General features: G+C 47.2%; 1 protein-coding gene across 3 annotated transcripts in view; it reads left to right on the forward strand.

The window, feature by feature from the left end:
* Positions 1–1,117: 1,117 nt before the first annotated feature.
* Positions 1,118–16,988, forward strand: part of GPC1 (glypican 1) — a 206,662-nt gene continuing 190,791 nt past the window's right edge. For all 3 annotated transcript variants that reach the window (XR_011049899.1, XR_011049900.1, XM_068421147.1), the window contains exon 1: positions 1,118–1,702. Coding sequence is in view for 1 of the 3 variants with exons in the window: in XM_068421147.1 (XP_068277248.1) it covers positions 1,546–1,702 (157 nt within the window). In the remaining 2 variants the exon portion in view is untranslated. The remainder of the gene's footprint in view (positions 1,703–16,988) is intronic.

Here is a 16,988-nt window from a genome sequence, read left to right on the forward strand (position 1 = left end):
CTTTGCTATCACTTACTTCTCCGTTACTCATTTCTCGGGAGAACAAGCAGTTCTGAAGTAGCGAGTTGAATGACCCAACTTTCCCATGCACGTTTGAGTGACTGACTAGTCCAAAAGGTACAATCTCTGATAAATTTTGCTGTGGTGGCATGGTGTTTCTGTGTGGGGTTTCTGATATAGCTGAGGCATGGGCAGATTCCCTCTACTTTTTCCACAGAACACAGCTGCTCTCAGAAGACTCAGAGGAGTGATGTTTGGGTCCTCCGCCTGTTGTGAAATGTGTTAGATACTGGCCAAAAGCCTGCAAGCTCATTTGGGGGGAAACACACGGTCATTGCTTGACACACAGGTGATCACCGGTGATGAGTTCTGTGGGAAGCAGCCTAGAACGGGGCTGGCAGAGCTGCAGGGCACCAGGTTCAGGAGCTGGCAGGCTGCCGTAGGAACTAAACTCCCAGGCTGAGAATCTGTAGTTGAAAATCGCCTCTTTTCCCACATCTGCTCTTAAAGGGGCACTTTTAGCCTCCCCCGGACCTTGCTGGGGGATTCCCAGACTCTCAGTTGAGAAGCTTTCTGCTCACCGGGCTGCCTAAGTCTTCTATAAGGTCAGTCTTGTATGTGGTGGTTTCCCACCAGATTTGGGGAAACTCGGGGTCTTCAGGTTGCGCACCCGGCCCAGGACACAGACCAAGCTGGGTTTAATGCCCGTTTTCGCTCCGTCCCTCCCGAAGGACGGCGTGCGACCCCCCGAGTGCCCCAGCGGTCCGTGCTCCCGGGCTGGTTCGGAACCTGCCCGGGCAGGAGCTGCCCTCCGGTCGCAGCGGCGGGGCAGCGATGCGCCTCGCCCGCCGGCCGGAGCTCTCCGCCCCAGCCGCCCCGCAGGGAGCCCCGCGGTGCCCGGGGCCGGGCCAGCGGGCGGCGGCGCTCGGCGGGGCGCGGGGCGGTGGCGGGGGCGGAGCCGGGCCCCGGGGCGGGGGGCTGCGCCCTGCGCGGGATTGGCGCGGGGCGGCGTGATGCCACGTCCGGCGGGGGAAGCCCTGCCTCGCTCGGGAGCCTCCCCCGCCGCCCGGCCCGCCGCGCAGGTGGAGCGGTGCCGGCGCACGCACGGACCGGCCCGCCGAGCCCAGCCCAGCCCCGCCGCGGGAGCAGCCCCGCTCCGCCCGGCCCGGCGCCGCCGCAGCCGGCAGCATCGCGGCGGGACTGCCCGGGGATGCAGCCGCGCTAAGAACAAAAGCCCCGTACGCGGTCACGCTCCGGGGCTTTAAAGCGGCCCGGCCCGGCTCAACTTGGATCTCTGCCCCCTCCGCCCAGCCGCGGCCCCATTGAACTCCCCGGCGCCTTCCCCGCTACGCCGCGGGCAGCGGCAGCGCCTCAGCCCGGGGTTCCCTCGCCCGCTGCGCGCCGTCCCGCCGGGGCTGCCCGGGGAGGGGGGGCCGCGCCCCGCACCGCCCGGCACCGCACCGTCCCGGGGACCCCGGCCGCCTCCCCGCCGCGGGACCTTGGCTTTGCCCTTCGCACGGCAGGCGGCGGGGCCAGCGCAGAAGGATGCGTTTCTTCCCGTGGGGATTTTGGCTGCTGTGTGTCGCCTCCGCCCCGGCTCGCGGTGACAGCGGCGGCAAGGCGAGGAGCTGCGCCGAGGTCCGGCAGCTGTATGGGGCCAAGGGCTTCAGCCTCAGCGGCGTGCCCCAGGCCGAGATCTCCGGTGAGTCCCGCGGAGCGCGGAGCCGGGGGGGGAGGCGGCCGAAAGTGCGGTCCGTGCGGGGGTGCCGCGGGGCGGGGGGTGCGCCCGCGACCCGCCCTGGAGTTTGTCTGGGGTGGTGGGCGGCGAGAAGTCGGACCCGAGAGATTTCCCCAAGCCCGGGCTGGGAAGGGGCTCTCTCCAGCGGTGGCCGTGCGGACGGAGCTGGGAGAGAGGGGGTGATCGCACCGCGTGTGCGGCGGGGATTCTCGGGCTTTTTTTTTCATTGTCTCGTTTGTTCTGTTTTGAGTGCAATTGAAACGGTTTCAGGGTTTTGGTTCGGGAATCGGGATAATCGGACTGTAATGGGTTTTGGTGTCGGAGGTGGAAAATGCCACCAGGTTACGAGAGAGAAGAATTGATTTTTCTTAGTCTGCTTTTGGATGGGAAACAAACCTGTAAATGGCATTTGTCAGTTGTTAAAAATGAAGCAAGAGTAAAATGACCCTGTGTCAAGCTTGTAAAGCATAGAGGAAACCTGAGCAACCTACATCAGAGTGTGTCCTCTTGCCTTCATTCTGGTTTTGGACAAATCTTGGTTGATTTCCTCCTCTTTGCAAAAAAACACTGAATATTCAAGGTCTGGTTTATGTTGGATTGTTTGGTTTGTGGTTTTTTTTTTTATTTTTTTCTTTTCCTGAAAGCTTGGGGGAAATATGCTGAGGTATTGTATTTTTTTTTTAATTCTCATCTAAGTTTTGATACACCAACTTGTGACCCATACCCGAGAGCTTTTACCTCACTTGTGGGAGCTTCCTCCTTCAGACAAAGCATGAAACATGCAGGCGTACGTGCCAAAGCCAACCTACAGGGACATCCCAGTAAAACTGCAGTTTGTAGTTCACATCCAAGCTACAGAATGTCTTATGTTGAATATTTCATTGTGTAGTTTTTCAGGAAAACCAATTCATTATCTGACCCATGAATGGAAAAGGCTGAACCGTATACATGTCTTATAAATGTGAACAAATTAATACTTTCTTTGTCAAGTTGCAACAAAGAATACGTTTCCAAAATAAAAGGAGCAGTCCTTGAAGTTAAACAGTGGGAATTTCAAAATTGTTTGAACATCACTGTTAATAGAATAGTAATTCAGTTGAGCAAGAAAGTGGCTTTTTATAAATTTGCATCTAATTATTACAGATGTGAATATGTTAGCAGTCATGTTTCAAGTGGCAAGTTCTTCAAAGACTAAATGTTTACAAATACTCGTGAAGGTGGCTACAGTGTTGTATGCGGGGATAGTACTACAGGGGCAGTCATTCAGGATGGCGTGAGCTGTGGTTACGAGTATCACGTATCACGGGTTAGCAGCGGGTAAAACATCTTGTGCCTACAAATTGTTGAGGTTCAAAAAGTGACAGAGGAACCAGGACTTTGGTTTCCTACTGTTTATTGCTACGACTGTGCACGCTGGCAGACTTAAGCAACAGTAGTTAAAATTATAGTATCAAACTGGGCATCTCTGGCTGTTACTGTAAACACGGAGACTCCGTGGATAAATGCTATAAAAACTTGAGGAATACCCCATGGAAAGTAGTATGCAGTGTTTGGGGGAAGAAGGTTCCACACATAAACCTGCTGCTGATATTATTAGCCCAGTATTTAAAACAGCTAATGGACTTAATGATTTTCCTTGCTAACTATCATACATACCTTCTGACTGATACGTATTCAGGAATGCCTGTTTCTGTTGCTGTAGTACTTACTCAGTACAGTTAAAACATTCGTGTACGTTAATACTAACCTCAGAAGTGTTCCTAATAAAGTACAGCGTTGCATATCATCTGTGCTTGTTAGCAGTTCTGGAGGTTAGTGCAGAAGTTGACGCCAGTTTTGTTGTCTCCAAAAAGAAGAGTCTCGAGACCCTCCTGCAGTATCCCCATACGTAGTAAGTTTAAATTCCACATTTTGTCAAAATACTCAATCATCGCTTAACGCTGGTTTCATCAGCATTAGTTCAGCTTGCTGACCATGGGGGACGTAGTCTGTGTGGAGCCTTGTCAGGTTATACCTGATTGACACCTGTAGATGCATACACATCAACATACGACAACTTTTGGCTTAAAGTAAGAAACGCTGATGAAGATGGTTCCATGGTGGCTCCAGTTGGACCTGTGCTTCTCCATGTTGTCAGAGAGGTTCAAGAGCTACCCCAAGAACCATGTTTTTGTCTTATTTCTGAGCCCTCCAGTGGTACCAGCCCTTCACTTTCTCCCTCTCCAAGGGGATCTTGCTGTTCCTTCTTTGTCCGTTGCTTGCCCTGAAGCAAAGGGGGAAACTCATTTCTTAGCCCCACGGCCTTGTCTCTGAGGCGGTGCTGCCATGCTAGGTTTGCTCCTGTCTGCTTTGAACTGGCTCCAGGTGCTGCTTGGTGTGTGTTGCCGTCACCAGGAGCCAAACCACATGCTGCTTGCACCCCCAGAACTTGACTTCAAAAGGAGTTTTAGTAAGCTCCCCTGATGCAGGCTCTGACTCAGGCTGAGATGGCTGTGTTTGTGTTGGTTTTAGAACAATTAGTGCATGCTTCACACCTTCTAATCTGTATTCTTTGTTATGACTTAAGAGGATTATGAGTAATATAAAGCCTCCACAGCTCAGCAGAAGGTAGTCCCTGCTTATGACTGTACAGATCAGTTAGAGCAGCAGTCGCACAGTTATTAGCTGGCTAATAGATAAGCATCTGATCCAGGGATAGACTCTTGGCTTACCAGACTTCTCATGAACCACCTAGACCAGGGGTTCCTGGTTTTTTGCTAATGTTGTACAATGCCTTTAACATGTCTAAGCACTTTAAATGTGTCAGGTGCTGTTATTAAGTGTGTTTAGGGAATACGCAAGGTGTTATATCTCACTACTTTGAAGTCAATGGCAAAACTCCCAAACATGAAAGAAGTGTCTGCTCCTATTAGTAATCCTGACAGACAGACATGCACCCAGAGTCTCCGGTGAAGGTCTGCCTAGAAGGAAGTTTCTAATGCTGGGGGAAATGCTCCCTGCCCCTCAGGTTTGGGGGAGTTACGACACTTTTGCTTCCATAAGACATACTAACTTGAGCAAAGTCTTCCTGTGTGTTGGAGAGTGTTCCCACTCACTGGCTGGGTGACCTGCACCCCCTTTCTGTGATTGCTACAAAATATGGGAAAACAGTCTGAGAGCTTCCAGTTCTTTTGTTTCCTCTCAAGTCTCTGGAGGTAGCAAGCCTCAGTTCCTACTTTCCCACATTCTTGCTACCCATATGCCATCACCCCATTGCAGTGACAGAGGGAGAGAGGTACCCTGCTCTAGGTGTACTTCTTAGTGCCTGCGCTAAGGGCTGGTCTTCTCGGGCTCACAGTGTGGTTTGTGACAAAAGAGAGTGAGCCTAAGGCAGAGAATATTGCGCCTTGGGGAGGATCTCCAGCTTTCCTCTGCTGACTCGATGGAGTGTCTTAGGATTACTGATGTTGGATGGGTGACTGCCCCTCAGTGTCTCGAGCAGAGATAGGTCTTTTATGTACTGGAGAAGACTTGAGAGTTGTGATTTTATGTGGATGTGCTTGGCCCTTGCTCACTGTTTGGACTAAGCTTCTGCTTTGGTTTGTTTATTCCCAAGATTAATCCTTCCTAGACTTGGCTCGCTGCTAGGTTGAACTTGTTGACACGGGTGATGGGTGTAACGCAGCAAAAGAAGAGGGGGGCACAGAAAAAGCCAGCTGGGCTTTGCAAAGCCCTACTGCTGCTCATCCAGTCACATACCTCACGAGTGTCCTTCCGTGGTTCCTTAGCTGGAAGGAGTCAGAACAATTTTTTTAATCTTTTGGCCCTTTTAGGCAGCATAATTTGGTTTTGTACTCAAAACATTGTCAAGTGTGTGTGTTAGAGCCATTTGGAGGAGTGTTAGCTAAGTAGAGAACAGGTCTGGCTATGGGATGGGACTTGACGAGGCTCTCGGTGTATGAAGAGGGTAATGAAACCCAGTATGGGAGGGCGTTTTAACTTCTGGCAGTTCCAGTACAAAAGGCATAAATGCAAAGATGGGCAAAGCTGCATCTGTGGTATGAACAATAAAATCTGGCCTTCCTCCGCTCCCAAGGAAAGATCTTTACCACTTTATTGAAAGGGGACACTCTGCTGCTCCAGAGCTTTTTGAGGTGGTGGTTATATTTGGTTTGTAGTTACTCAAGGCAGATGGGATTTCCCAAGGTTAGCTGCTGTATGGTGCAATCCCAAATGCAATCTTAAGCCCTTTATGCTAACGAATTTGTTAAGAGCAAATTAGAATGGCCTTTGTAGCCTGCTTGGTTTAGAGTGCTGTTTCTGATGAGGCGTAACACAGGGAATTGTGCCTTTTCCTCCATCTGGCAAGTACATTGGTGCGAGTGTTCGAGGAGGCCATGCCTGAGCTGTGTATCTCCGTTCATGTTTAAATAAAATATACATAGAAATTTGCGTATTTTACACTTTGTGATTGTTTTGTTAATTTGTGACCGCAGAATGTGTGCATACAGAACCAGTATGAAAATGAGATTCATGGAGAAAAATGGGCTCCCTCCAGCGGTCAGTTACGGGACTGAGGAGCCTGTGGCTGCAGAGCCGGTGCTTACCTAAGCTGTGTCTGGCAGCTGGAAAGCTTTATGCTTCGATATTCTTTAGAGTTTTGTGGTGTTGACATCATTTTTAAGAGAATCTGCCTTTCTGTCACCATGACATGGATGACTAAGCTCTCACCGCATAATTATCCTTATCAGCTGTGTCTGACAAAGCTATTTCAACAGCTTCTTTTGTTGGTGAAGCAAAAGCCTGATATTTCCTTTTCAAAAAAATTTGCATGCATGTATAGCTGGTGACACCCACCACCACTGTGTGAAGGTGCAGAGCTCACCTCGGCTCTCCTTTTCCTGTTCTTGCCCTGGAAGTGCCCTGCTTTGTTTAAGAACACGTGTCAGTCGATCTCTAGATACGCTGGATGCGTTTGATAGGAGATGTGTGGCTTTTGGCAGGAATTGTGAAACAGTTGATTTAATGTTCTATCGCTTTCAGTACAATTGTCTCACATTGAGGGGACCAGATAGATGTGTTCCTCTGGGTAATTTCAGTAATTAAGTGTGCTTTGACTTAACCAAAGGCGGGGAGGGAGCTGCTAACTTGATTATCAAAAATGTGTATTTAGAGCCAGAGGTTTTGTTTTCCTCACAGGTCACAACAATGATAAGTGAAAACAGAGGGCACGGAGCACCTGCCCATCAACGGCAGCGGAGCACAGGCTCTGCGCCCTACCCACCGCTGCCCAGCAGACTCCGGGGGGGCGGTTAAGTAGCATCTATTTTTATTGCGGCATCAAATTGCATTAGGCACAGTATGGAAAATGAAGGCAGGATAAAAGGATGGCCAGGATAAAAGGATGGCCACAGCCTCGGAGAGCTGTCGGTCTGAGCAATAATCCTGACCCTGCTGTCTGCGCTGATCCTGGCACTGTGTGGCTGGGGCCAGTGCTGCAGTTTTGGTCTCCTGGTAGCAGCTCGGGTGTTCCTCTTGGTTGTTTGGTGGGATTGTGGAAGTGAGGAGCAGGGTGGGTGGAAGGGCAATTGGCAGGTGTCACTGGCGTGGGGAGAACTTCTGTATCTGCTTGCAGCATTTAGCTGGAAATACTGGCTGGGAATTTGAGGGGAAAACCAGCGAAATAGCCAAATTGTATGGAAATCTGCAGGCTTCCTTGGGGAAAACAGCTTTAATTTCTGTTTGCTGCCCTGGCCCCTGCTGAACACAACATATTTCTATGCGTTGGGTTTCTTTCTTTGTCCCATGAGGTAGTTTTGTGTACATCTAGCAGGCAGGTAGCTTTACGGAGGGGACGGTGTCAAGGCAGCGTGCCGCTCTGGCGTACAGCTGGCCCTGCCAGCTCTGCCTGACTCCTGTAACGGGGCGTACGTTACCGCCGAATGCGGTGGCTTGCTTTCCCGCAAGCAGGGAACCAGCAAGCAGCTTCCAGGGTGGTATGTGCAGAGCAGCAGTAACAAAAGCCCCCGTGGAGGGATGCCTTCAGCGAGGCGTCCTGTCCTGCAAGGGCAGGGTGTCTGCCGCGGGAGCTGCCTCTGAGAGCAGGGCTGGCCTCTCACCGCCTTTGGTACGTGCCGAGCTCCTCCTGTGTCCCCTTGAATGTTCTGCGCTGCAGCAGGCACAAAGCACACGGGCAGAGTCACCTGTTTAACTTTCCCCGTCGAGGAGCGTCTCCTTAGTCGGGTGTTAATTCAGAAAGGAGCTGGACGTGCCACTTCTGGTTGCGTGACTGTAAAGCTGGGGAGGGCACTTGACGCTGGCTTTCATCTGCGCCTGCTGAACTTTCTGCATAGATTGAGTCTTTCTGAAAATCCTAAGCAAGTCCCTCCTTGTTTCCACCTGTACAAGTTAGGTCAGATTTGGGACATCTTTTTGAATGCTTCCTCTCAAAATCCTTACTACCAGGCACCGCTGTGACAAGGACGTAGTGGTTCAGTGGGCAGCTTGGTGGGGCGGGCACGGCACCCGCCTGGGCTGTGGCCTGGAGAAAGTCCGTACAGAGTCTCGTCATCTTTAAATCTCCCTGGAAAAGTCACATTCTTGCTTTCCTGTCTGGAATGAGGATTGTCGGTGTCTTCCTAACAGCTGTGAGGTAACTGTCCCATTGCGATGGGGAGAGAGCGAGGGAAGGGAGACCCTAAAGCTTGCAGGAACCCTCGTAGCTGTCGCTTGAAGATTATTCCATTGTGTTTTGTAGTTTGTTTGCAGAAAGTTGCCGTAGCTGCCATTGCATTAGGACATTTCCCCTTAAAGTTACTATAAATAAATAAAATTCAAAACTCTCTGAAAGCAGGAAATTTACTTTTTTCCGCTTTTACCTATGAAGGGCTGGCTGCCTTCTCCTGTAATGTCTGTATACCCTGACACGTTGTTGCTCACAACATGTTATATCTGTGACAGGAGAAACCTGTCTTTAAGTACCATTTGATTCCCAGGGAATCGGGTTACCTCAGTTGCCAGCAGAAAATAATGAAGCTTTAGACTGTAGACACTTACAGTGCTCGTCTGTGCGTGACAGAGCTGTGAGCTGGGTCAGTCACTTCTGCCCGGTAATGTGTTCCCGTTTTACTTGGAAGTCTTCAGATATGGAAAACTTTTTCTTTCTTACGATTTGAATAAGAATGTGCTGTGACAGTTATTCACAAAACTCACTCTGAGTTTGAGAAAAGACATTAATCACAATTGTGTTGACTGTACAGAGATTATAAAGCTACTTTAATTTTTTGTGCCTTTTCAAATATAGTGCAGCATGAATCAAAAGTACAGAATTACCCAGCTGTTATAAACTCCTGTGCTAGCAACGTGAGTAAAACAATTTTTTAAATTACCATGCCTTCTTCTGAAGTATTGAAAGAAGAGAAAACAACAACAGAAAACTTTAACTGTGGTTTCAGGAAGCAACATGATAGTACTCATGCAGACAGTCAGTCTTTTATATGAGTAAAATGCAAATACTCTATGACAAATAGTTTTGGCTTGCAAAAAATTGGTATTTTATAGGATAGTAAAACTATGCTGTATAATTTAGTTGGAGTGTTTCCACTAGTTTTACCCAAGTCTCTTGCCTCTTAGCTGGAGCATTCAGGCATATTTATAAAATATTAATATTTTAGGAATTATTTTAGTTGTAAATTTTGTTCATAAGTAAAAATAAAAGCACCGTCAGAAATTCAGATTAGTTTTGGTTTTTTAAATACAGATAAAAAGAGGCTACTTCAGTCTCTTCTGCTCTCAGTCCATGTGGCAGTAAAGTTTGCAGCGATTTGGTTGTATAATTGATTCTGCAGTGAGGGCCAAGCGTAGCATAAAGTGAATCTGGTACAAGTGGCAAAGCAGGGCTGCTGTATTAGCGTCTCTTGTCTGTTCCTGCTGTCTCCCCAGATAACCGGGTGCTGTAATTACCACGCAGGTCTGGCAGGACGGAGGTCTGGGTCCTAGTCCCTATCTGGACACAGGTTTTCACCATGAAGCTGGAAAAGCCACTTCATTTTGCTCTTTTCAGCAGTTTCCTCTAGTGTAAACACTAAATAGGAATGAGAGAGCTTGAATAACTCGTGGGAAGTTTGGTTTATTAAAATCTAGTCCCTAGATGTAAGAGTGCCTTAAAAGAGAGCAGTGGTCTTCTCCTCGATGCAGTTGCTCGCTGTGCACAGCTGCATGAGTTGAAACCAGTTGTATAACCAACCAGTTTAGATTTTACAAACATCTGTTTGGCTTTGTGACAGAATACCTACCAAACAAGCCCTGCAAAAAAAAACCCCCTCTCGCTCCCCTTTCATTTGTGGGAGGTCTCTTAGAGGCTTCCACGTTGAGGGAGAAGGATGCTGGTATTTTTATTTGAGAGGCTCTCTAAGGCCAAACCGTAGCTAGAGACTCATCTGCTGTGAATTTGAGGAAGGGCTGCACAATAGTGGGAACCCGTGGGTAGAAGTCCCGCTGACTCAGCCGCAGGCTCCCCGGAGCCTGTGCCCCATCCTGTCTGATGGTGGTAGGATGTAGCAATGTCCCGACTGCTTGTGCTTTGGGGGGCTGGTACGGAGGAGAGATTGGGAAGTGCCTGGAGAGGTCAGAGAAGTGTCCCAGTTTGCCTTTTGCCTTTCATCTGCCACTAGCGTGTTCCCTAAATGAATTTAAGCTGAGATAAGCAAGAAGTGATATGATGTTATATAAATATCCGCATGAATCTCTGTAACACATCGGGTAGTGGAGTCCCTGCATGGAGTGCAAGAGTAGGGAAACTGCCTTGTTCCTCAGTGCTGCCCTATTCCTCAGTCCTGTCCTCAGGTCAGTGATCAGATACTACGTTATGTCTTCCCAGGTGAGTTTGTGCGTTTGTCCTCTTTCTAGGCTTTGCATTAAGTTGATTCAGAGTGGTGACTGTTGGACTCGCTGTGTCTTGGGAAGCTGTATTTTCATTTTATTTGATCAGTTAACAGTAAACAATAACTTAATTATCTCTGCTACACATTGACATTAGGGCCAGAAAAAGTTTGGATGTGGGAAGTGTGGCTTAAATCATTCTGTGTGCAAGAGTTTATATGGGGTGATAATATGTGATACCACTTATTAGACACATTAATGCAAGGTGGTCAAAATGATGTTAGACATGAAGGGTTGGAATTAGGTGTGGGAGAGCAAAACAGAGTGCTGTAAATTGCTCTTTAGAATAGGTTTACCTGGTAAGTGTCTTTCTTGGCTAGTTGCAAGAAGTGAGCAAAATCATGCTAGGAAAGGACTTGTTTAGGTAACTGATGTCCAGCCTCAGGCATGTGGTGTGCTGGTGGCCTACTCTTTGCTTCTCTCTCCGTGAAGTTTCACAGCCGCTCCTTGCTGTGTTGACTATTGCTCTCTACAACTACCTGAATGGAGGTTGTAGTGAGGTTTGTCTCTTCTCCCAGGTAACAAGTGATAGGACGAAACAGCCTTAAGTTGTGCCAGGGGAGGTTTAGATTGGGTATCAGGAAAAATTTCTTCACTGAAAGGGCTGTCAAGCGTTGGAACAGGCTGTCCAGGGCAGTGGTGGAGTCACCATCCCTGGAGGGATTTAAAAGACATGTAGACCTGGTGCTCAGGGACATGGTTTAGTGGTGGACTTGGCAGTGTTAGGTTAATGGTTGGACTCTATGATCTTAAAGGTCTTTTCCAACCTAAATGGTTCTATGGCTTGTGGCAGGTCTGTTCTGTGCCCAAAATATAAACTTTTCCCGGTGTCCAGTGGATATATGCTGGGCCTGTGATGGATGAGAGCACTGTCTGGCCATGTGCCCTGTGCTCACACACACACACACCTGTCGTGCAACTGGATAAGTCACCTGTTGGGTATGATGCGATAACCGTACTTTGATGTAGCGTGTACCTTTGCTGTCGCAGCGCGTAAGGAATCATTGGTATGGCTTTAAATGTATCCATAAATGGAGGAATGGCTCATCCCAGGCCAAAGCCAGGGCTCCACTGCTTTACTTCCAGTGTTGGTATAAAGGTGACATTGGCATCCAGAACAATTTTGTGTTTGAAGCGGATGGAGCATACAGCTATGTATTTTTGAAAAGCTGACTGCTGCTGTCGTATGAAATAACGCCATAAGAGAAGTTATTGTTTATCGCCAAGAAACTGGAAGCAGCTGATGGGTTTTATATACTTGAATACGTGTGAGTGTGCCCGTACATTGGGTGGTAGCTCTGGAAAGGGAATTTTGACAAGCAGCTCTTGGGCCCATGCTCTGGGAGATGTAGATTGGACCATTCTCAGCTTTAGCTGGAGGAGTGGATGTGGCCTGTTTTGGGCATGCTGGTTCAGTCCCAGCTGTGGAGGGGCTGCTCCCATGGCAGCTTGCTTATGCCGCTGTCCCTGTGGGATGAGATTTTCCTGCCTGAGCTCAGATGTGCAGCAACCTCCCAAGATGAAGGTGAGCAGTTACCTACAGAGCCATGCTTATTTCTGACACGTAACTGGTTTGTCCCGTCCTGGAGAGCAGCAGGGAGGACAGTTTAGTTTGCCATATCCACATGTACCGCGCTGTTCAGTTGTGGGGTCACTTAAAGCCCCAAATGTCTCTATGCCATGCAGATGCCTTTCGCATCAGGATGGCTGCCTGTCGCTGAGCAGACTGATTTTGCTGCTCTGTAGGACAGTACGTTCAGGGGAAACCTAAAGCAAATGTTGATAGCACTTTAGCAGAACTAATTAAAATGAAATTTTCATTGATAAATCTTCACAGGTGTCAGCAAATACAAGTAAGCAAAGCTTAAGCTGTGACTTTGCTCTTGTTAAAATACACAGAGAGCAAATACCTTCTGACACAGGACACGTTGCAGTTGTAAACCAGGAAAGAAAGCCACTGTGTTTAAAGGCAGTATCATTTCTCCCACTCTCCTGGATCAGCTGTCTGGGGGCTTGAGCTTTGTCTTAATAACACTGCTGCTGCTGTTTGTGTAGCAGTCAAATATTTTTCACTGTTACCAATACACTCAGTGGCATGGTTTAGGACTTAAATTCCTAACTGTATCTGCTGATATATGTGTATCCAGCAACATGGTGTCTTGTGTTGTATCAGTGATAGCAGGACATTTTGAGCATGTTACATCACTCAGGCTGATCTGGCTGTCCCTTTTTGTCAGCTAGAGAAAAAGCATCTGAAATGCCCCTTTCCAATATTCTTCATGGGAGCAGCAGTTGCTGTCAGAGCCCAGTGTGCCTTGTAGGCTGAGACCCCTGCAACAGCAGACTTCCAGAAGGGGTGTGCAGAAACAATGTTCCTGTGGTGTTTTGTATGCTGAGGGATGAGGGTTTGTGTAGTTAAAATGCATAAAAATACAATAATTGAATAAAGAAAATTAACCGTTTGCATGCTTTATTAAAAAAAAATGTGTGGAGTGCCCTTCTGTTCAGTGATGGTGAGACTGCATCTGAAGCATGATGTCCAATTTCGGGCTACCTTGTAAAGGAAAGGTATGGGTGTGCTGGAGCGAGTCTGGCACAAGCCACCAAGATGGTCAGGGTGCATTGTTCTGTGATTCTGTGCAGATGGTGCGATTGCGCCATACGCAGACAAATCGGGTGTATGTGTAGGCAAACGTCTTTCATTGATGGAGGTCTTCAGAGGAGGAGGGGTGAAAGGAAATCCTTCCAGTACTGCCATGTACCCTTTGCATATTTTTAGCTTATTAGTTTACGAAATATGACATCTAGTGAAATCAAAGAGGAGAAGCAGTGTTCTCTTACATGAGTAAAAACCTGTGCTGGTACTCCAGAGATCCGAGTTCAATTCTCTGCTCTGGCACATGTGTCTGGCATGACCTTGGGCGAGCTGCTTAATCTGTCTGTATCTCCAATCCCCATCTGTACATTGCTGTCTTTAAATTATAATACCTTGTTTTTGTAATTTGTCTTTAAATTATAAAGTCTTGGAGCGCTAAGTCTCGCTATTTCTCTGGATTTCACTGTACAGTACTTAGCACAATGGGACCATAAATCTTCATCAGTCCCATGATATATGAATAATAAACAGTAACGGCATAATTTAGTGCCACATTTTGCCTCTGTTCTCATGCTGTATAAAGACAGTGGGTTTTTGTTGATTAAAATGCTGTGCTGTTCAACCTAACGAAGATACATGGGCCTTACTGAGCAGATTTTTACGAGCCTGTTGTTGGCTCTTTTGGTTTGTTGGGTTTTTATTTTGTTTCATCATTACTCATTGATTGCAGGTATCTAAACAATTTGCTTGGCAGATGAGGGAATAATAAATTCCTTTAATCTGTATCTCTTTCAGTTTAATTATTGTTAACTCATTACTTAGTGATTAGTTCAATGGATGATGAACTCTCTTCACTGTGGGGTGGAAAGGAGTTGGACTACAGAGAGAGAACTGGATTCTCCGGTTCTTTTGAAGATACAAACCAAAATTGCAGAGTCACCAAACATTTAACTCTAGGTTAGACTGAAGGTTACCGGGGGTGTACTGCTATTGCCTTTGCAGGCTTGAATATAGGTTAACATTATTTCTGTTGGTTCTGTGCCTGGCATTGCATTACATTTGTTGCTTTATTTTTAGACAGTTAAGAAACTGGTGTCTGCTATGTAGACAGCTATTTTTGTCTTGATTATAAGACAGTGTCTAATAAAATCATATGCAGTACAACCCTAATTATTGCAGACTTTACATTTGGGACTGTAGTAGTACTTACTGTGTGCAACTATTCGCACAGGAATTTGAAAGACAGTGAAAATACTACTGTGACTTTCCCCGTACCACCAAGGCTGAGGCTCTGGAGCAAGACCATGAAGCACGCAAACGCAGTTGCCCTTTGTGGAAATGTAACTTTCCTATCACATATTATCAGCTTTTTCAGCTAGAATGAAGTAAAGAGAACAGGGATTTCGGTGAGAAACCATGCTGAGTGGCTTCTGAGGGTTTGGCAACAAGTCACGGAAAGGTCGAATATGGCTGTATGTCAAAGATCAGTGTTGAAATGTTTATTATGGGCTTGCTGCTGTATTCTGCTCAGTCATCAGGAGAAGGCAGTTCATAGCACTCTTATTGTCTGACCATTCTCAGCACAAATTTAATGCAATGCACTTTCTTGCAAAATAAACAAGGGGAGAGATCCTGGGTGCCCTAGAATACTAAGCTGCTGCTCTGGAGACATTTTTCCACTCCTGGGGAAGGACATGTTCTTTGCACAGTGTCCCCCACAAAAGCCCTCTTAACACGAATGACATTACCCACATTTGTAGAAAGAGAAAATGACACTTGCCAAATTTGCAAATCACAGTTGTGTTTCTGTCAGCTTTGGCAGTTACATGGCTTCTGGTAACGCTAATGAAGGCAATCTGCTTTTAATTTAAAATCCTTCCCGAAGGAAAAAAATAGCTGGCAGTTGAGGGATTCGGCAGTGTCCTTGTGTGAAACTTCTCCTTCCTTATTTTCTATGGTTTGCTTTAGCCAAGGAGAAACTCTTAATTAAAAAATATTCCTAAAGTAGCCAAATATGCAGGAATGTACTTATGCAACCACTACCTGTACCGGTTCTGCAGTAAATCACTTCTTTGTTTTCATTTGATGAGTGATTCTAATTAACCAAATAAAAATACTGCTTACCTTGCACTTAGAAGCAGCAAACATGCTGAGTTCTCATGATTGAGGGACCGAGGATGGCAGGTTTTGTTTAGATGACTTTTTTGGATTCAGCAAGGCCAAGGTGGTCAAGTGGCACAAGGGGTGGGGATAGTGCCCAGAGGAGGACTCTGCCTGAGGAGCAGCTCCGCCTGGCTGGGATGGGCAGGTGGGGAGCACCGAAGGCTGCAGGCTCTCCCAAAAGGCTTGCCTCGGGTCTGTGCCTCCCATGGGCACAGAGGAAGGAGACAGAGGAGTGGGGGAAGACAGCGTTGCTCAGACCACATTTGAATGCAGTTTCTTTGAAGGCATTTTTCCTTAGTTCGGAAGGTCCTGGACCAAATCATGGATCCAGTCGGCACAATGTTGTGCTTTGCACAGTGGTAAATAGTCTGTGCTTGGAGAAAAGTGCAAGGAAAGTGTGCCTGTGGGTAAAACATGCACGCGTACAGTGATGCTGATGTGGTCCTGCAGCAGGCAGAATCATCTAGAAATGATCAAAGTGCCCATGTGGGCGCTTGTTTTAGCCCTCGGTCCTGCCCTGAATCCTTTGCAGCAGTTCAGAGGAGCTGCAAGCAGGAGCTACACCATGGTACTCTGCCTTTTTCTGCTATACAGAGCTTAGGGCATCTTTGGAGCTGTAGAAATCTGGGGGTTGGGCAGGAGATGTTAGAAGACTTCTTAGCGAGTATAAAGCGAGTGCACTGTCAACAGCTGTGGTGATCCAAGTACGGCATTTTCACAGGTACCATTTGACAAAGCACCATCAGCTGCAGCCTGTCTGCCAGCTTCTGGAGCAATAGAAATTATTTCTTTCTTTTTTTATTTTTTTTTTTTTTTTTTAGAAAAAAGCACATAAAAATAGAGAATTGTCTCTAGCTTTAGGAGAACCAAAGTAAAATCTTCTGTAGAGTTGCCTTGAGCTACTCCATAACTAGGGTAAGCATTTACAGTGCCAAATGATGAAACTGTTTTGCACTTGATTGGATTGTAGTGACTTCTTCAGCACTGCATTTCATGTGTGCAGGAAGGAGGGGTTTGGTTTGTTTCACAAGGATTTGAAGCATATTTGTTCCTTTTTTCATCACAAATGAAAAATGGCCAAAGCTTAGACCTTAGCTTATTACCCCTTCACACTAACACTTGTTTTGAAAGGGATGGGGAGCTAATGAAAGCGCTGATTAAACCTGAGGCAGAGTTTCACTAGCCTTTGCTGTAATATAAGGAATTATTATAAGCCAGTACCTGGAACAATTTTTTCTACCTAAAGTTTGAACATCCAGCAAGAGCCCTGACCACTCTGGTGCTGGCGGAGCAGCAGCTGGTACGAAGGGCTGTAGCTACAGCAGCCTTCAAAGAGCTGAAAAGCTGGGCACAGTGTTTCAGGGCTGCACAGGCAGCGGGGTTTGCTCAACAGCACCGACTCCATGCTCCCATCTGCTTTAAGGCTGTACCAGAGGGAGGAAACTCTGGTCTCATTGTCTCCTCCAAGAGGATTTATCTTGGAATTTTGAAACCTAACCTCCTGCTCCATCCCTAAACTTAAATCCATCGCTTCTGACTGAAGACAGAACCATGTGTCAGTGAAGCACTGGG

This window comes from Nyctibius grandis, chromosome 32, assembly GCF_013368605.1.
Source record: "Nyctibius grandis isolate bNycGra1 chromosome 32, bNycGra1.pri, whole genome shotgun sequence".
Taxonomy (NCBI): Eukaryota; Metazoa; Chordata; class Aves; order Nyctibiiformes; family Nyctibiidae; genus Nyctibius; species Nyctibius grandis.